At 38.8% G+C, this 21939-nt stretch overlaps 1 protein-coding gene across 5 annotated transcripts in view; it reads left to right on the forward strand.

Annotated features, from left to right (window-relative positions):
* The window catches only part of LOC127438641 (CUGBP Elav-like family member 5), a 284871-nt gene that overhangs the window by 221852 nt on the left and 41080 nt on the right, over positions 1–21939 (forward strand). For 3 of the 5 annotated variants that reach the window (XM_051694351.1, XM_051694353.1, XM_051694352.1), the window contains exon 6: positions 11320–11493. In XM_051694351.1, coding sequence (XP_051550311.1) covers positions 11320–11493 — 174 coding nt within the window. The remainder of the gene's footprint in view (positions 1–11319; positions 11494–21939) is intronic. The other 2 variants (XM_051694354.1, XM_051694355.1) reach the window with 1 other exon arrangement.

Genomic DNA, 21939 nt, shown 5'->3' on the forward strand with positions numbered 1-21939 from the left:
AGGCGTTCAAACTTTAAAAACACCACAAAAGCACCATGAAAGTAGTTCTTGCAACTTGTGCACTATAATCCAAGTCTTCTGAAGCCATATGATAGTTTAGTGTGGGGAAAAGACAGAAATAAATAGCAATATTCTGGGTTAAAAAATAAAGCTCAATCAACAGCATTTGTGGCATGAAGTTGATTACCACAAAACATTTTTTAGACTCGTCCCACCTTTCCGTTAAAACATAAAATAAATAAATCGAGTAGTTGTGTGCAGCTAAGCCATTATCTGTATCTGTATCTGTTCATATGACACAATTATTTGTCTCTGTATATGGATAGTACCTGGTGTGGGCAGGGTTTAACTGGAAGTGTGTCAAAACTAAATGAAACGCCTATTTTTAAGTGTTACTCTTACATGTATAGTTTCTATTAATAAAACATTTCTTGTATATGCCTTTTAATTATTATTATTATTATTATTATTATTATTATTATACAATTATTATTTAATTAAAGTATTATTTTATTATTTTTTTCTTACCAGATGAAGCTGAATTTGAAGGCTACATTAATTGTGGAATATGTTGTTAACTTTGGTTTCTCCTGGTATTTCAGATATTAATATCTGCATGAAACAGAATTTTTGTTTGTCTGTGCATGTATAACAACATTATTCTAGAGGCAGGAGGTGTCAAGCAAAATGTGAATTGTCAATTTTGGAGTGAATAACAAATACAAATTCAAACATTAAAAGAAGTGAAAATAAATCAGTATAGCCTACAAAGAGGGGAAAGCCCCGTAAGTCTGTCAGGAATTTTAAGATAGGACATTCTTATTATGTTAAATAATAATAATAATAATTAATAATAATTAATTAATTAATTAATTAAGTGCCTTTCCAGAGCTCAAGAACACTTAACATTCTCAAATTTAGCACCGTTTAAAGAAGAAGAAGAAAAAAAGACGGAGCAAGTTTCTGTTTCTTCGTTTTACATGAGGAGGAATATTCCGAATAGATGAATACTCTATGGAGCATTTAAACCTTTACAGAGCATTTTAACTTTTTTCAGAATAAAGTCTTGACCAGATAATTACCTTAATCGCTGATGTGAATATAAATGTTGTCAACATTAAGAGATGGATAGATGAGCTCCGACATGAAATCATCACTTCAGTTCAGGAATTTAACATCATGCTCAGGTTTAGGCTATAAATGAATACATGGGAATAACGTGTGAATCATGTGATACATTAACATAGACATTTCAAGAAGTGAAAAGTGTTTATGATGTCGTATCTTAGTTAATGTTACACTTGACAAGCTCCAGACTTGCACTTGAATTAACAGAGACCGCAAACGGAGTTGAGACCGCACCCATCCAATCTGAAATCACACCGTGCGCATTTTCATTCTTAAGGTTTACACTTTAAAAATATTGGCTGCAGATTCATAAATTTGTTGTAATTTTGGATATGTTTATTTAAAATTTCACTTTATCCTTGTGCTTCTTGGATAATCAGTCAAACGAATATTTGTATATTATTTGGACGAATCTGTTATTTGTTTTGAAGTCATTATTCGTGCCTTTCTGAATACGGTATTCGGCTTTGGGCACATCCCTAAAATCATTCACTTCCATTATACTGTAAGTGCCTCACTGTAACCTTGATTTTTGCTTTTAACCAGAAAAGGAGAGACAAGTCAATTTTTTATTTTTTATTTTTATGGGTATCAACATTATGTCACAAATGCTGTCGATTGATCTTAATTTGTATTGAACCCAGAATATTCCTTTAAGTCATTATTCACTGATAATCTTCACCTCTGCCGAAGTTTGCGTCAACTCCGTGTTCGAGTCCAGATTAAAAAATGATGCGTCAAAGTCATTGATGGCAAAACACCATTTGTTCTCACATGTGACATAACCAAAGGCCTCAGGAATCCCAACGCAAACGTGGGATGGATGCAGTCTTCCAGCGGAGGGCGAGATTATCAGTGAATAATGATGTACATTTTGGTCTGTTCCTCACACAAAGCTATTTTATGGCTTTATAAGATATGGAATATAGCATGCAAGTCATATGGACCTCTTTTTTGATAATTTTTGGTCTGTCATTATATGGAAAAGACATGTATGTAGAGTTTAAGAAAAGAAAGTTAAAGTCAAATTAAAGAAATACAAACAACATGAGAGTGAGTACAGTGCATCCGGAAAGTATTCAGAGCGCTTCACTTTTTCCACATTTTGTTATGTTACAGCCTTATTCCAAAATGGATTAAATTCATTATTTTCCTCAAAATTCTACAAACAATACCCCATAATGACAATGTGAAAGAAGTTTGTTTGAAATCTTTGCAAATTTATTAAAAATAAAAAAAAATAAAAAATCACATGTACATAAGTATTCACAGCCTTTGCCATGACACTCAAAATTGAGCTCAGGTGCATCCTGTTTCCACTGATCATCCTTGAGATGTTTCTACAACTTGATTGGAGTCCACCTGTGGTAAATTCAGTTGATTGGACATGATTTGGAAAGGCACACACCTGTCTATATAAGGTCCCACAGTTAACAGTGCATGTGAGAGCACAAACCAAGCCATGAAGTCCAAGGAATTGTCTGTAGACCTCCGAGACAGGATTGTATCGAGGCACAGATCTGGGGAAGGGTACAGAAAAATTTCTGCAGCATTGAAGGTTCCAATGAGCACAGTGGCCTCCATCATCCGTAAATGGAAGAAGTTTGGAACCACCAGGACTCTTCCTAGAGCTGGCCGCCCGACCAAACTGAGCGATCGGGGGAGAAGGGCCTTAGTCAGGGAGGTGACCAAGAACCCGATGGTCACTTTGACAGAGCTCCAGCATTTCTCTGTGGAGAGAGGAGAACCTTCCAGAAGAACAACCATCTCTGCAGCACTCCACAAATCAGGCCTGTATGATAGAGTGGCCAGATGGAAGCCACTCCTCAGTAAAAGACACACGACAGCCCGCCTGGAGTTTGCCAAAAGGCACCTGAAGGACTCTCAGACCATGAGAAACAAAATTCTCTGGTCTGATGAAACAAAGATTGAACTCTTTGGCCTGAATGGCAAGCGTCATGTCTGGAGGAAACCAGGCACCGCTCATCACCTGGTCAATACCATCCCTACAGTGAAGCATGGTGGTGGCAGCATCATGTTGTGGGGATGTTTTTCAGCGGCAGGAACTGGGAGACTAGTCAGGATCGAGGGAAAGATGAATGCAGCAATGTACAGAGACATCCTTGATGAAAACCTGCTCCAGAGCGCTCTGGACCTCAGACTGGGGCGAAGGTTCATCTTCCAACAGGACAACAACCCTAAGCACACAACCAAGATAGCAAAGGAGTGGCTCCGGGACAACTCTGTGAATGTCCTTGAGTGGCCCAGCCAGAGCCCAGACTTGAACCTGATTGAACATCTCTGGAGAGATCAGAAAATGGCTGTGCACCGACGCTCCCCATCCAACCTGATGGAGCTTGAGAGGTCCTGCAAAGAAGAATGGGAGAAACTGCCCAAAAATAGGTGTGCCAAGCTTGTAGCATCATACCCAAAAAGACTTGAGGCTTGTGTACATGTGATTTTTTTTTTTTTTTTTCGTTTTTTATTTTATAAATTTGCAAAGATTTCAAACAAACTTCTTTCACGTTGTCATTATGGGGTATTGTTTGTAGAATTTTGAGGAAAATAATGAATTTAATCCATTTTGGAATAAGGCTGTAACATAACAATATGTGGAAAAAGTGAAGTGCTGTGAATACTTTCCAGATGCACTGTAAATTAATTTTTTGGTTAACTATTCCTTTAAGAGAGAGAGAAATGGGTGGAGAAGGAGCGAGAGAGAAAGATCAATAGTGTGATTAGCTCTCAGTATAACCTTTAGGGTCAGCTAAGGTGCAAATGATTCAGGGACATTGAAATGTAAACCACAGCCCAAAAATCCTCACCTCACACACACTCAGACATCCTTTCCCCTCCCTCCTTTCTCTCTCCTCCCTTCATCCTCCCGGGACATTAGGAAATAGACTTGTTTACCTCACCTTTCACCACATTGACTGGTGAATTATTCATTGGCATGTACTGGGGTGGGAGTGGGGAAGAGAAAAAGAGAGTGAGAGAGAGCTGGAAGAATAGTGAGATGGAAAGAGGTGGAGAGAGGAGGAAGCTCTTGAGGAATAGAAAAGGTTTATAGTCATCTCGGAAGGTAAATTGATTATGGAAAACCTTACCGGCCTCCATTCTCTTGAGTCTGGAGTTGTAGAGGGAGGGGTCACGACTTGCACAGCTCCCAGATGCCAAACTGAGATGTTTAGCTGAGATAATGGAGTTCTTCTCAAGGCAAGGCTTGATGAAGCACTCATCCATCTGCGTACCCTTCAAAAGAAGCTCTGCCGAACTTAACAAACTTCCCAAAAACACCCACCAGCCTCTCACGCCCTCTGTTTGCCATCAAAGAATCGCATGAGGTTTGTAGTTGTCATGCTATTATGCATTCTAACCAGTTTCCGGCGTCAAGTAGTTTGTCTGTTCACATTGAAAGTGAATTGCTGTGAAAAGCAACAAAATCACAGCCAGTCTGAAACATATCTGACATTTAATCTGATGTACTGATGTTTAGAACCGGCTCATAAGAGTCATTCATTCAGGAATCAGACTACACTGGTCGCTTTGTTTATTTTACGCTGTAGTTTCAAAAGATCTGGCTCATAAAAGTCATCCATTGAGGAATTGGACTGCACTGGTCACTCTGGATGTTTTACGTTGTAGATTCTAAGGAACCGGCTCATAAGAGTCATTTGTTTGGGAATTGGACTGCACTGTTTGCTTTGTATGTTTCGCACTGTAGTTTCTAAGGAACCGGCTCATAAGAGTCATTTGTTCGGGAATTGGACTGCACTGTTCGCTTTGTATATTTCACACTGTAGATTCTAAAGAACCAGCTCATAAGAGTAATTTTTCAGGAATCGGACAACACTGATCGCTCTGTATGTTTTGCTCTGTAAATTAAAATGAACTGGCTCATAACAGTAATTTCTCTAGGAATTGGACTACACTGGTCACTCAGATGTTTTATGCTGTAAATTGAAAAGAACCGGCTCATAGGACAGACTCATAAGTGTCATTTGTTCGGGAATCGATAACACTGGTCACACTGTTTGTTTTGCTGTGTAGATTTAAATGCACTGGTCGTGCTGGATTTTTCAAACTGGTGATTCAATAGCGGTGTTGAAGTTCTGCTGAGTGGTAGCGCAGGAAACAATGTCAGAGTGTTTTACAATGTATTTCAATGTTCAAGAATGGTATATGGAACCGGAAGTAATGTTAGCCTCAGTCACTGTTCACTTTCATTGTATCTTTCTGTCCACACAATGAAAGTGAATGGTGACTGAGGCTAGCATTCTGCCTAACATATCCTTAGGTGTCCATGAAAGCAAGTCATACACCCACCAGCCTTTTATGACCTCTGTTTAACTATCTAAGAACCAAACACAGCTCATAGTTTTTACAGTAGTCCAATCAAGATGTGAAAGTGTATGCATTTTAAATAAGCATGCATTAAGCTGTCTGCTAATGAAATGCTTGTGAGCAGTAAGGGAACTGCCTTATTGCAGTACTGCTTGACTCTTTAAGTCAGTCCCATCCTCATATTCCCCTGGCGCATCACTGATAACAAGGTAATGGCAATAAACTGATAACAAGTTAATGAGGTAAACGAGGGGGCAGGGTATCACTCAGGACACGAGCGCACATGGTGCACTCACACAACACTAGTGTCTGGATCCAGCCACAAAAACTATAAACAAGACCAACCGAAGTGGCAGGATCCTGACACTAGATACACAAGACAGGCACAAACACAGAAAGACAGGTGATAGGATCCCGACACAACAAAAACTCAACTGGAGAGTCGGGATCCTGACAGGGCGTTAAATGTGCTGAAATAGCGCTGCACGGGGATTACTTAAAAAGTCATTTTCCAGCTCAAACAAGCCGTAAATGAACTAATTAATGTAAATTACCCTTATTACTGATTGCACCATATTCACAAAACACAGCACTATTTGCCTGATGTAACTGGTGTTGTGCTATTAAACAGATTTTTATTCAAAAGAGATGATTGTGCACGGTAGTAGTTCATCAAATGATGATTAAAGGATGGATTAAAGCTAACCATATATCAGAAGCGGGGTATAGTCGAGCACAGAACTGATTCAGGTGCCTGGATCGCAGTGGTGGAGCAATGCTACAGTCCCAGTAATGTGATGCGCAGATTGCCATTTTCAGCTGCATCCTCCACAACCTAGCACTCCAACCCACAAAATTATTGCTCTGTGAAAACTGCGTTAAGCGCTACATTTTTAGGTTTGTTTGCGCTGCTTCCATATTTGAATAATTAATTTAGTGAATTGGTTGCTAAAACAATGCAGACAGTATGTGAAAATAAACTACGCTATCAGCAGGCACAATTCATCCTCAGTGAATTCCCCCAGAGAGAGTGTACAGTGTGTGTGTGTGTGTGTGAGAGAGAGAGAGACACAGTAATGGCAGGTTTAAGGCAGGGTCTTGACATGTTCTTTATTCCACACACGCCGGTCCCTTGTGCTCCTCCCTCCGTGCTTCGGACGTGGCGCTATTAAAAATGTACACCACCGTGTGGTAAAGCAAATTGCCAAACTTCTGGAAGGCCTTGTATAATGAAAGACCAGGGATGAAATTATGCCCAGAGAGGGTGAGGGGGTCAAGGAACTCTGGCCCCCTGTTTCAGTCTCATTTCCAGCTGAGTGTATACGCAAGGGATTGCCCGTATTTCAATAAATACAGGAAAATGAAACTGCCGCTGCTATCTGATATTACAATCTGCTCGGTTTAGGAGAGTTTGTGCCTGCAACCGATTACCACTGTCTATGGTTGAATGGCAGTGTGTTCGTCTGTATTTTCAATTCCTCATGACTGTGTGGCTATATGAGAAACAAATATAAGCATAATACTGATCCAAAATTGCAGCTGTAGTAAGACCGTAATGTTTGGCTACACACTTAAGTCATTTCAGAGGAAAGTTGACATGTTATGCTAGTGGTTTACATGCATTTTTAACATCTTTCCCCAACTAAATAAAGTAGTCCCAGTTGAAATATTACCAATATAACACATAGTTATGTATAGCTATATAAACATAGTTATTATGCATAGGGAAAGCAGGGGCTAGTTGTCACACTTTTTTACTCTAGTAGTTATTTATCACGGTAGGTTTATTTTTTAAAGTCAATCTCTGAATAGACACATACCACATGCCTAAGTTTTGACTAGGCATGGGAATCGTAAAAAAATTTAATGATTCTAAATCCACTTCTTAATGATTCTGGTTCCTTAACGGTTTGAATAACATTTATTTTTGTACTTTTGAGGAAGGCATATTTGGAAATAAGAAATACTGAATTTATTGAATTCTCTGCACTCACATTCATATCATATGAACAATGATTACTCTGAATTCTTATTTCAACAGGAAATGCTGTATGTTTTGCAGTGTTGATTCAAAAGAACCAAGTCATATGAGTTTGTTTAGGAATTAGACTAACACTGGTCATGCTAATTCATGCTGTTGATTAAAAAGAGCTGGCTTATGAGAGTCATTCGTTCAGGAATCAGTCTACATTGGTCGCTCTGTATGTTTTGCACTGAAGATTTAAAAGAACCGGCTCATAAGAGTCATTTGTTCGGAAATCGGACTACACTGATCACTCTGTATGTTTCGTGCTGTAAATTCAAAAGAACCAGCTCATAAGAGTCATTTGTCCAGGAATCGGACTACACTGGTCACTCTGTAAGTTGCATGCTCTAGATTCTAAAGAACCGGCTCATAAGAGTAATTTGTCCAGGAATTGGAATACACTGGTCGCTCTGTATGTTTCGTGCTGTAAATTCAAAAGAACTGGCTCATAAGAGTCATTTGTCCACGAATCAGACTACACTGGTCGCTCTGTATGTTTTACGCTGTAGATTCAGAAGATCCGACTCATAAAAGTGATTTGTTTGGGAATTTGACTTTACTTGTCGTGCTTTTCTGCACTGTTGACTCATAAGAGCCAGCTCATAAGAGTCATTAGTTTTGGAATCGCCCTACATTTGTTGCGCTGTAGATAAAAATGAACCGTCGTGTAAGAGTGATTTGTTCTGGAATAAGACAACACTGGTTGCACTGTGTATATATATTGTATATGAAAGAAAAGTTTGTACAACCTTTACAATTTTTTACATTTACAAAGTAGATTTGCATACTACAAAAAAAAAAAAAAAAAAAGCACTGGTCTTGGGTCTTGATCCATGACATACAGCTTCAGTGCAGGTTTTTCAGGTTGCCATCTCTTCTGTCAGAGGATAGCACAAAAATAATCCGTTCTTATTACCTTATTCTGAGTTAATGCTTAGAGACAGATGTGTAGAGTTATATCGGATATATAGCTTAGTTAGCGCATTAATGTCCCACCTTCACATAGAGACCTTAAGAACAGGAAAAGCACCAAGGTGCCCCCTGCGTCGGAGCTTCTCGTAAAGTCCACGGCCCTCTCTTTGATTCCCGGGCCTATTTTTCCTCCTTCTTTCCCCTGTAGAAAAGCTGCGCATTTTATTCCCACAGTTTTACTCTCTCTCTCCTGAATCCATTTCGCAGGGCCTATGGGAATTCCTCCGGGTGCTCGGCAGCTTAAAATTTAATGAGAGTTTTACTTCACAGATGAACCACCATTCTCTCTCTCTCTCCCTCTTTCAACCTCTCTCTCTATCACTTTCTCATACAAACACACAGCCTATATCTTGCCGGACCAACAAGCCCTTGGCCCTGATATTCGCAGAATGGCTAAAAGCAAAAGCAAACACACGGTAAAGAACAAATTGGACAAATACCATCAACAGATTCTGACATTTCTGGCCAATTTAGCCACAGCTCCAGCTTTAGAAAAACATAGACATTGATTTCCTCTTTGCTTGCTGTGCTGACGGCGAGTAAATGATGACAGATTTTTCATTTTTGGGTGAATTATCCCTTTAATATTAAAAGGCCAACATAGGCCTAGAGTCCACAGACAACATAATACCACTCAAGAAGTTAATCAGAGGAAAAAACACGCTGCAGGTTGAAATGCGTCCACAGTCAAACTTTTAAAATATTGCACCACTAGAGTCTTTTCTAGAGCACACCAAATTATTTTCTTCCAGTCCGCAGATGTCTCGAACCCCACTGAGGTTATGCCCAGAAATCATTTTAAGTGTTTGGTGATAAAAACCTCAAGGGATAAAAGACAAGGCCTTGTTTGGAGATGGACATGGAGGCATAAGTAACATGGAAAGTCTTGATGAAGCTTTGTGTGCGATTTTGTGGCATCACAGCAGGCAGTGTAGGGTGTGCAGCCCCACTTGGGCTCGGGATTAAGGGGGCAACGGGCAATGAAAACGGCCAAGGGAGACCCAGATGGCGAAAACGACCAAGGAAAGCACACCTCTTACAAGGTGAAAAACGAACAAGGGGGACCCCCCAACTCACCCCAGAAAGGCAATAACAGGGGCCCGTAACATCCAAGTTACACCACTGGTACGATACCTGATCCATTTCCAGCAAAGGCCCATTTTGTTTAGTCATGCAACACGTCTAATGAACAGTAATCAAATCCATTGATGGTATCCCTATCAATGTATACATGCTGGGCAAAGCCAAGCTACTATTCAGCATTTTCTATTTCTGTTAGCCTGACTTTGCAAGAAATCACACTGGAACTTCATACTGATCTAAGATGGTCTTTTCAGCAAAGTAGATCACATTCGCTCTTCAGTTGGCCTCACCCGATATGCCCCATATTGTGGCCACTTACTGACATTTTCACATCAATTTCAGGGATTCTCTTATCTTGACAGACGCACAACCTTTCTCACAGTCAAATTTCGGCCTTTTCGCCCAAATCGATTCCGCCGTTTCCATCAGACGGCAGTGCAGGGGATGCCGTAGGCTGATAAAGGTCAAGTGTAGCTTCGAATCAGTGAGAGATTTATAATGAATGTGAGCGCGGCTCTCGCGGTAGGTGTTTCATTACTATGGTACAGGGGAGAATAAGAGAGCCAGGCTTAGAAACCCACACTTTCAAGGTCAGAACACGATCGTCAGTGGCCTTGTCAATCTCAAAACACACCCACATTCTTCCGCTAATCCATTTGATATTTCGGAAGCAATATTACATATGATCAAGTCATGAAATCTGAGATAGATTTGTAAAACTGAGTGCGGCCCTTAGCTGTGTAACATGCTGCAACAGCTCATGACATTCTACCAATATAAAAAGATGACATGCCACTAACATTTTCAAGACTTATTTGATTGCCTTGGGTTTGATGTTGAAAGTTTGTTGGGCAGTGACTTAAAGGCTCATCAAAACAGAAAATCATTTTATGGCATTGGATTGTTGTGTAAAGGTAGTCAGTAAGCCAAATATCAGACATTCAATGTATTATTAAATACCACTTTAATCACTTTGGATCTGTTTTACATTGATACAGAACATTAAGATACAACAATCTAACCAGCTTCTGTTGTGGAAAGTTAAAAACAGTCATACTTATCATGTTATTGAAAAACATATGGCAATATACAGTATATCCTATTCACAAATATTCACAAATATTTCAGAAGTCAAGGGTTTATATAATACTTCAAGTTGATGTGTGTAATTTCTGCGCCATTAGTGTCATAATACAGAATTGCAACAATAATGGCTGTTTCCAAACAGGTTTTCTCAAGCACACCCCCTGGCTTCTATTGGTCAAGAAACCAGATAGTCCCACCCCCAAACTAATACCATTGGTTGAGCCAATGTTGCTGTGTCAGGCCATTTGGGATGCTTAAACAAACAGAGCAATGATTTAAAAGCATCAAAGAGCCACAGTGTTTACACTTTTTGGTGAAATCAACCTATGAATTGCTAAGTTTTCTTTAGTTGGCTCTGCATATTAAGCTGGGATAGGAAAAAAATATTTACACTGAAAAATAAAAATACGCACATCATCTTTAATTGTACCGTTTCCAATTCTAAGATCATTTGAAACCAGAATTTTGCTTAAAAAGCAGAATGTTGTATGTTAACCAGAACGTATTAAAGTGCTCTAAAATAGCATTGAATTTTACAGTGTGGTGCTGTTATTTCTCTGTAATACAGAACCAAGTACTGTACTGTACATATGTACATTTTGAGTTGGATTTGCTTGGTGTGGTGCAACGGTCTCGATTGCAAACCGGGAGGTTAAACGCAGCCTGCCCTCTCTCCTCAGACTGGCTCCGATTCTCTCCTCCCTCAGGGTGCCTCGTCCAGCCTGGTGGTCAAGTTTGCCGACACGGACAAGGAGCGCACCATCCGTCGCATGCAGCAGATGGTGGGCCAGTTTGGCATCTTCAACCCTGCCATCGCCCTGCCCTTCAGCACCTACAGCACCTACGCACATGCGGTGAGTACCCTCTCGCCCTCCGAGGTCCTTGGGGCCCAACACGTTTTGATGATCTCATCACCACCCACTTGCCCTCCCCGTCACTGCATGCCCACACATCCTGGCTCACGTTCCCATGTGTCTCTGATGCACACAAAGGCCCGGGATGACTCAGAATGTTCCATAGGAAAATATTCACCCTGCTATTTATAGAGTGCATGTAAAGATCCTTCAGTCCGGGGGAGGTTGAAAGGCAGCTGAGAGGTTGAGCCACACTGCCAAACACTGATGCCCAGATCTTACAGAATATTCATTCATTGGGGATTTGTCTTGCGGTTTTCCATACGGTGTTATTATCGTTAATGAAAACTACATGAAAACAGTTTTGTTGTGAAATAAAACGGAATGGTTTATATAAGTATATTTACATAAATAAAATAAAAAAACAATTGGAAAAACTGAAAATATATATAAAAATAATAATCTTTGGAAAAACTAATGAATTTTATTGAGTACAAAACAAACTAAAATAAAATTCAAACGCAGACTGATCTCACAGTGAAATCGAAAACAGTAGGTTGACTTTTCTTTAGCTGAAATCTGCGCTTAGCGAAATTCGAAACACTGCCCCCAGTGGCCAAAGCGGTAAGTGTTGTTGGCCATTTCGGCATATATGAGGTCCATTTTCTGGGTGTAATGTCCACAAAGGGGCGGCAAATGCGAGGTGTAAAGCAAGTTGTTTCAGCTGTACAGGCTGTGAAGTGGAATGCATATGCATCGTCACTGATGCGAACACGATTACGTCCTGGTTTAAACGTGGTATCCAAATCCGGTTCTCCCATGCTGCTGATGCAGCGCACTTCCGGTCGCACCACAGGGGGAGGTAAACGCACTGGAGCAGATGCAAACATCTCTGATAGGAAATGGCACTTGTCAGTGAGTTGGCATAATGTGGCCGATCCTAGGGCAATGGAACTCTCTGAAACACTATGCCAACCTCCTGCGTGATCATGATCATGTTAAAAAATGACCACACAGATTTGGTTGTATACATTAGTTAACACATTTGTTAACATGAACAAACAATGAACAATACTTTTACAGCATGTATCAAGCTTGCATACAGTGTTATTATCGTTAACAAAAAATTTAAGTAAAACATTTTTGTTGTGAAAATAAATAAACAAATAAAGAAATATATAATGGGAAAACTGCAAATCTAAATAAAAAAATTATAATGGAAAAACTGAAACTAAAATATATTTTCAGGACTCGAAAGCTAACTAAAATAAAATAAAAACAACCACAAATTCATTTTAGTTTTTGTTTTTGAGCAACACGTTACCAGTAGTTACAAATACACAATATTTAACATGAACTAACGATGAACAATACTTTGGTAACACTTTACAATATGGTTCCTTTCGTTAACATTAGTTAATGCATTAGATATCATGAATAAACAATGAACAATATATTTTTTACAAGATTTATCTTAGTTAATGTTAGTTAATAAAAATAAAAATGTTCACTGTTGGTTCATGTTAGTTCATAGTGCATTAACTAATGTTAACAAATACAAAAACTGTTGATTTAAAAAATGTGTAAGTATATGTTGAAATTAACATTAACTAAGATGAATAAATGATGTAAAAGTATTGTTCATTGTTAGTTTGCGTTAAATAATGTTGTTAACTAATGTTAACAAATGAAACCTTTTTGGAAAGCGTAACCAATACTTCTTCAGCTTGTATTGATCTTGCAAACATTGTTATTATATATATAAAAATATATGTTTATATATATATATATATATATATATATATATATATATATATATATATATATATATATAAACATATATTTTTATATATATAATAACAGTGTTATATAATTATAATAATTAATAATAATTTATAATAATTATAAATGTTTTTTTTTTGTAACGCCTTACGATAAGGTTGTATAAATATGTTAAAACATTAGTTAGCATGAAATAACTTTGACCAGTATGTTTACAGCATGTGTTAATCTTGGTTAATGTTAATTTCAGTTTTTTTTTTTTTTTTTTTTTTTTTTACATTAAACATTATATACATTGACTTACGTTGACATTACATTTTTATTATAGCGAGATTCATATTTAAATGAAATCAGTCAACACATCAATCAATGAAAAGAAAAACCAATACATCACAAAATAACAAAAACAAATCTAAACTGACAAATTGATAATCAAATAGGACAAAAACTAAACTAAAAATTCATATCTATAATAACCCTGTCTCCATATTTAACAGATAATCATTTATTCATGTACTGATAGGCATAGGCAAGTTTTTTCACATAAATGCCAGGATTAATTGTTGGATCCGACCCAGCCTCTAGGGGCTTATCATTCACACTTATTTTCATATCACAGACATGTGGGGAGGGCTGAGGTAGGTGCAGCGGAAGATGTGCGTACGGACAATCCCATAGTAACTGCAGGGCCAGTACGAGAACAAAACCCTGCCTCATTGTCATTCATGAGATGCGGACCGTCCACGGGAAATGCAAATGGTCGGAGAGCAGCGTGCAGGAAGGCAGACAGCGTGGATACTGTGGCCCCCACAGGTTGGCAGTGACTTTTATCTCCTGTGTCAGAGATGGTGCATTGCTGCTCGGTGGCACTGACACTGTCTCTATAATTCACTGTTCCAGCGTGAGCCACAACCCCCACACACTGCACTGACTGCTAGCTCGTGGCCAAGTTTGAGACTTTTTTTATATTTTAATATGCGTCTTCTTTGCTTGTTAACTTTTTCTTCTTTAGACTTAAGTAAAGGACTAAAGGTCACTCTAATTTAAAACCACATCAACAAACCTTTATATTACAGAATTTGAAACAAACTTAAAGATGCTCAGAGTCTCTAAACTCTAAATTTAATACGCTAAACATTACATTATCCGCTAAAAAACATAAGCAGATGAAAGTGAAATCACTGGAGACTGGAAAACAAAACAGGCTTCCGTTATGAATCCTGAAACTCTTCCACGTTCAGAAAAAAGGTGGATATATTATATTTTATCAGTACATGTTTCCCCAGGGAATCAAACCCCCAACCTCAGTGTTGCTAGCACCATGTTCTACCAGCCTTTTCTCCCCTGAGCAGAGCTTAAGAGGGCTCACCTCACCCCCCGACCTCAAAGCATTCATACCAGCTTCATAATCAGGCGACAAGCCACATAAGCTAAACACTGAGCCTCATATATGGCAATGATACATTTAGAAATGTGGAGGACGAGCAAATTAAGAGGCTCCTCCACAAACACAGCTGTGCAGAGGATTACTGGGTTGAGCTGACAGCCAGTAAATTGGATTTTAGTCAGAGCAATGGAGGGGGGCATGTGAGCGCAAATTGGAGGGGTAATAGTGTTGACAACATCATGCCAAAAGACAGATGCATATTTTTTTAAAAGGTACATCCAACTCCTAAATCTGACAAACATCTTATCGTTCTGTAACACATGAAGATGTTCAAAATATCAGATGTGTCCGCATCCTCATCTCTTGAGTGTGTGTGTGTGTGTGGGGGGGGGGGGGCTGTGACACAAACACGCGATGAAAGCGAGAAACATTCATTTTCTTTCAGACGTTCTTGTCGATACAAGCCGAACATCTTTTATCTGCCTTTTTCTCCCACTGTCTCGCATTTGATCTTTTTCCTTTTTTGAGCCGAGCCATCTTCATTTTCAACTTTTTTTCTTCTTCTTCTTTTTTTTCTTTCCTTTTTTTGGAAGATGAATAAAAGCACGGCTGTTGATGGAAAGCCAGAAAGATCTCTTTTACTTGACGCCAATCACCAGAGATGGTGCATTCGATTAATATGACACACAAATTGCTTGAAAGCACTTCAGAATGTTCTGAAGCCAACATTAATGAGGGGAATGTTTGTCTGGGTATTTTTGGGTGGGTGGGTGGGTGGGTGGTGGGGGGTTTGGAGAGTACGTGCCGTACCATTGACCTACATTGCCCCCTGTTGTTGAGAAATATAACATTGTCAGCCATTCGAAGAACGTTAAATCGGTTTTGTCACTTAAAGCACATTTTAGTATTAAAGCATCTTTTTATAAATACATTACAGTTTCAATGTATTGTTTGGAAACACTCTATTTTATGAACCATCTAGATAGAAGGCGCATTTTTTTTTAGCATTTTTCTAATGATTTTTGCATTAGGTAAAAATGGATGATCTCACAACTCTGCATTTATTCACAGAGTAGGTAGACATTGCATGCTTTACTCTAAAGCCAGGGTTTTCAACCCTGTGTGTGGAGAGGATATACAGTATATTTAGATAGAGCTTACAGTACATTTTTATGACATTATTAACTAGGGTGTATTCGTTCACATTAACTACATTTGTTAAAGTGATAGTTCACCCAAAAATGAAAATTCTCTCATCATTTACTCACCCTCATGCCATCCCAGATGTGAATGACTTTCTTCTCTAGAAGAAAAACAAAGATTTTTAGAAGAATATTTCAACTCTGTGGGTCACAGCACTCCAAATTGCACATAAAGGCAGCATAAAAGTAATCTATAGTACTCCAGTGGATAATTCAATATGTTCTGAAGTGATATGATAGGTGTGGGTGAGAAACAGATTGATATTTAAGTCAGTCTTTGCCATAAATTCTCCTCCCTGCCCAGTAGGGGGCAGTATGCACGAAGAATGCAAATCACCAAAAACAAAAGAAGAAAGACTTAAATATTGAACTCTTTCACACCCACAGCTATCATATTGCTTCAGAGGATATGGATTTAACCACTGGAATCTTATGGATTAATTTTATGCTGTGTTTGTGTGCATTTTAGAGCTTCAACATTTTGGCACCCATTTACTTGCATAGTGAGGAACAACAGAGCTGAAATATTCTTCTAAAAATCTCAGTTTGTGTTCAGCAGAGGTAAGAAAGTCACACTTCTGGGATGACATGAGGGTGAGAAAATGATGAGAAAATTTTAATTTTTGGGTGAACTATCCCTTTAATATGAATTAACAAAGAACAATACTTTTACGGCACTTATTCTTATTCTTGGTTAATGTTAATTTAAACACACTAGTAGGGTACAATGGCACCCCATAAGAAAATCTGGCTTTTTATGGTCACAAAATGTATCAAGGTAAAAAAAAAAATATGTTTATTTTTTGAATATTGATGGAGAAACATCAATTGTGTGAAATGAAATAATAACGGAAGGTTGTTTTGAGAAAAGTTGGTGAGGGAGCCTTTTATCCCACACTTGGGGTAAAATACTCCCTCACTTGGGGTAAAAGTCCCCTAGAGGGTTTAAAGTGATATCATGTAGATACCGGGGCAATAGTTATAGGGAAAATTTGTCAACTAATTTTGAGGCAGCAAGACACTTTTTTTTTTTTTTTTTCCAATTTGGAATGCCCAATTCCCAATGCACTCTAAGTCCTCGTGGTGGCGTAGTGACTCGCCTCAATCCGGGTGGCGGAGGACGAATCTCAGTTGCCTCCGCATCTGAGACTGTAAATCCGCGCATCTTATCACGTGGCTTGTTGAGCGCGTTACCGCATAGATACAGCTATTCTGCGCAGCATCCGCGCACAACTCACCACGAGCCCCACCGAGAGCAAGAACCACATTATAGCGACCACTTGGAGGTTAACCCATGTGACTCTACCCTCCCTAGCAACCGGGCCAATTGGTTGCTTAGGAAGCCTGACTGGAGTTACTCAGCACGCCCTGGATTTGAACTTGCGACTCCAGGTGTGGTAGTCAGCGTCAATACTCGCTGAGCTACCCAGGCCCCCAGGAAGATGCTTTTTTGAGTAACAAATTAAGATGATGCTTATTCCAAAATTTCCTGTTAATTTCAAACTAATTTGGCATTTTATTACATCTCAGTATTCTATAACCAAACTAATCTCTATTATGATTGGATGAGTCAATGTGAGCCCACTTTGAACATTTTTCAAAACAGATCTATTCCCCCTACTTAAGAAAAACAATGTGTTTAATAGGGGCCTTTAGCTCCTGCAACAGGGGGGCTTTTTACCCCAAATGCTATCCTTTAACTTACTGGACAGTTATTGATAAATGTTTGATTTAATGACCATAAACAAAACTGAAAATGATAAATATGTATGTTGTCTCAAAAGAAATGTGTTAATTTCAGGGATTTTCATTAGCTATGAAAATTTGCAACATTTTAAATAATAATAAAAATGAGATCAAATTGCCTCAGTATCAACCATTATACACCACATGCAAAGATCCCATGGAACAGGAACATTTTTCAGGAATAACATTATAAAAGTGTCAACCTAAAAATCTAAATGAACTGGTTTTATTCTAGCCAAATATATTATTTAACATCACTAAATTAAATAAAATGCGCTTCATGCTGTAAAATCGAAATGCTACTTAATCAACCTTTATACATAAGGTTATACCAACAAAAATTTGTAAGTGTTAGATCAGGTGGAAATAGCTCCTTGAGGTAACTTTGCACTTTACCACTTTTTGAGGTGTCTGGAAATGTCTGTAAAGGTTGAAAACCCAGAGACTTAAACGTAGTGTAAATAGATATTTAGTAATAATAAGACTGTATGTATAAAATCCAGTCTTAAGCGCCCTCTTCAAAAATACAACACAAAAACTTTCAAAGTGGAAGCGCATTCTAAAACACACTCTGCTCTTACTGAAACTATGTTTGCACCATCCCTGAGCTTAGTCCTGATGATTTTTTAGAAAAAGGAGCGAAGGCATCTCAGGCAATCTACAGGGCCAGAGACCTTAATAACTGAGGTCCTCGCATTCAGCTCACTCCATTTCTCCTCTCTCTTTAAATATCTCTCCAGCCATCCTTCCATTCGCCTCATGCTGCAGCAGGGGCAGACTGGCTGTACAGGGTCATGTGTGATGCAGCCAGAGGTGGGCAGAGACACACAGCAGCTCTGGGTAGATAATTGCCAAGTGATAAAGAGGTGATTGCCTGATGGCATCGAGGGAGACTAATGTCATTGGCAAGCCTTAAAAAAAAAAACACATGCCTGATGCTAAATGAATGCCGTCGCCTGGGAAACTTCTTCCAGTGGCCGCTTCTGTTTTTTTTCCCATTTTGAAGGAAGAAAAGGTTATGACCCCGGCGATGAAGACTCCGCTGAAGGCAATTTGGTGCCTTTTGCCTGAGCTTGAATGCTTGCCGTCTATTCAAGATGCTGGGTAAAGTGTTGGTTTTGAAATGTGCGAGAAATGTACCAAACAAAATTTAAAGGTGAAGTAAGTAATTTCCGTGCCATTGGCATCACTAAACAGAATTGCAAAAATAAAGGCCAAGTTTCCAAAAACACTCCCTCATCTTCAGTTGGTAGAACAAACAGACAGTCCAACCACAAACTCATACATTGGCTAATTAGTTGAGCCAATGTTGCAGTGTTGAGCTGGTCGTATGCTGAAATAAAGAACGATGTTTTGATAGCACCACAGAGTTATAGTGTTTTCACTTTTCAGGCAAATGATGAATGACTAACATATAGTTAAAAATAGTTCAATCATGACAACTCTAAATTTAAGGTGTTTTAACCTTCTGAGACCCCCGCGTGACTGCTGTGTGCATTTTCCATTTCCCTTTTTGATTTGTGACTAGTAGCACCTAATAAACAAGCAAAATAAATAAATTCTAGAGCAAATAGTTTTCCTAAAAATTTATGTCAAACATGTTGAGTGCTTCAATCTGCAGCATGAAACTGAAATTTGACCTGGTGTTAGAAGTGAATGCACTAGTAGGCTGCATAGGAAAGTTATAGGATGCTCCCTAACTAGTGAATGACTTAACCTCCAGTGTGCTGTCTGTCTTCACTGGTCTCAGAACAGTTTGAAATGCACCTTATTTTCATCCTAACTCTGTATACAGCCTCTGAAAGCAACATTTTCCAGCTTTTGGATGTGCCCATTGATTCTCAATGTGATAATGCACAGTGAATGTAGGATTTTTATGGAAAGATAGGCCTATAGTCCTGTTTTACAGCATGCCGTTTCACAATAAATCTATGACATTTTTAAAATGGCATATCGGATGAAACTAGAAATATGACCCTTTTGACTCAAACAGGTTTTAATGTGAAAACTTAAGCTGGTTTCTTACCAGATGTAGTTTTGTTGCTGTTTCTCCGAAAGACAAACTCGGCTGAGATTGGCACCATGTTGTTTTGTCACATGACTCGGTGCACTGAAAGTTTAATCCTTTAATGACGGCCTAGAGTCTCCTGAACTGTGATCAGTTGGTTTAAAAAAAATGTAATTAAGCATAGCCTATAGCGAAGCCAAAACGTAATGTCCATGCGTGTGGACGCAGGTCTCACGAGGTTAATGGATGACAAGTTGTTAGGTTTGGTCGTGGCCGACTAGATCTGTTTACATTGCTACTGAAGAGCAAGTATGAAGACTTGATACTGCTAGAACATACACAGACATGCTGCTGCACTGTTAGACATACTGTATATACAATGCCATTTAAGAAGGTATAGACAATTGGTGCTGGGGAGGAGGAGGGTTTCAGAGAGAAAACACTTGTTGCAGAGAGACTGGCTTTTGCAGGTAATTCAAATGTAAGACAGTGAAAGAATATGCAAGTTGATTGGCTAAAAGATAACATGTCAAATGACCTATCAGATTGTTCCATGCAGTGTCTCATGACTGAACTTCTGAAATAAGAATTTTCTTTTTTTGGGTGAACTATCCCTGTAAAGTCTCTGAATATTAAGCTGTGATGGGAGAAAGTATTTTAATATATATATATATATATATATATATATATAGATAGATAGATAGATAGATAGATAGATAGATATGACACACTGCCTTCAAGGAAGAAGAACGGAGCATCACAAAAGTAGATTTTTTTTAATAGTCTTGTCCAGCCGCAGACAGCCAAAGGACCTTGTTTTTCTTTTCTTTTTTTCCCTCTCTCCTCTACCGCCTCCACCCCCACCTTCCCCTACAAACAAATTGATGTTGCTCACTTCTCCCCAACATAATTACATGCTTGGGCCTCCAATTTTCTGTTTTAATTCCTAAAGAGCAGAACTGAATGCCACATCGTTATCTGAGGCAATCTGGTGGCAGCCATGAAAGGCGACATTATCTGAGCCATTCATGGAGGGAAATTACAATATGGAAGTCTTCAACTCACAGCACTGTGCGCTGCCCAAAGCCTTTCCCTCTGGCTTTTAAAGGGCATTAGCAAACTGTCACCCGGCTAGAGCCAGCCAGCTTAACTCTGCCGCCTCATTCAGCCCGAAGGAGGAGGGTGTTAGATGGGCACAAAAGACAGCTGATTACTGTGGCATCACTATTACATGCCGGCGAGACCAGACAGTCTCATCCCAGACTTGACGAATGCATTAGACCCTTGCGCAAATTTACCCGTTGTACGATTGTTAAATGATGCCGAGCTTTTACGTAGTTTCGCAATTGCTTCTTGTTACCCCAAAGCTCATAAGTGAATTTTACACATTGGATAATGGATGTTTTTCGGTAGTTTGTTGATAGAATTATGCAAATGCAAGAAGGAGTTTATAGATATTACTGCAGCAGAGGCTTATAGATTTGTTTTGTGGGTGGACTGTATCTTTCAGTTGCACTGACATGGGCACTGAGAAATATGATTGCATTTCTGCCATCTGGGGAATTCATGCAAATACAGTGTATACAATACATTGAAAAGCAGAGCACCGTGTGCCTACAACAATATCATCTTCTACATTCAAATGAAGAGTGGCAGCCGGATGATAATTTTATGAAGTAGCTTGATGGTCCTATTTTTGGATTTGTTTGCTGTTTAAGAACTACAGTATATACTGTACTTGGATGTTGCTGTTTGATTAATTGCAGTTTTGTTTAGTTTAACGAGAATAGCTCAGTGTCAACCAAATTTTTCTGAACAGTTGTTCTCACTAATAGACCTTAGTCAGAGTAGATGGCATATTTAATTTGAATGAAAATGAGGTAGTGAGCCATAGAAGTTAGGGTGTTGACTGTTTAGCTGCCAAAACTTTCCAGAAAATCTGTAGTGAACAACTAGAAAGCAAAGGCTGTAAAGATTAGACCTGACTTGAGTTCATAAAGTCAATATGAAATGTCATTAACAACCCATTTTACATCCATAATGTTGGTGTTTCAGGGTGAATTAGGCTTTCCAACGAGGACAAATGAGGGGCAGGACTTTATCCATCAAGAACTGATTGGATCTCGAAATGCGGGCATCCAGAAAGTAGCTACCTGCTCTCCAATAATCACATTACTATACTTGCATTTTTTCTAAATGATTTTTGCATGGCTCATATGTATGCACTTTCACAGTGAAATGAACACTAGAGGCACAAAAACTAAAAAAAAATGTATTCTCTTTCACATAAATCATGAGTAAAATTAGATTATCAGTTCATA

The sequence above is a fragment of the Myxocyprinus asiaticus genome, chromosome 50, assembly GCF_019703515.2.
Source record: "Myxocyprinus asiaticus isolate MX2 ecotype Aquarium Trade chromosome 50, UBuf_Myxa_2, whole genome shotgun sequence".
Lineage (NCBI taxonomy): Eukaryota > Metazoa > Chordata > Actinopteri > Cypriniformes > Catostomidae > Myxocyprinus > Myxocyprinus asiaticus.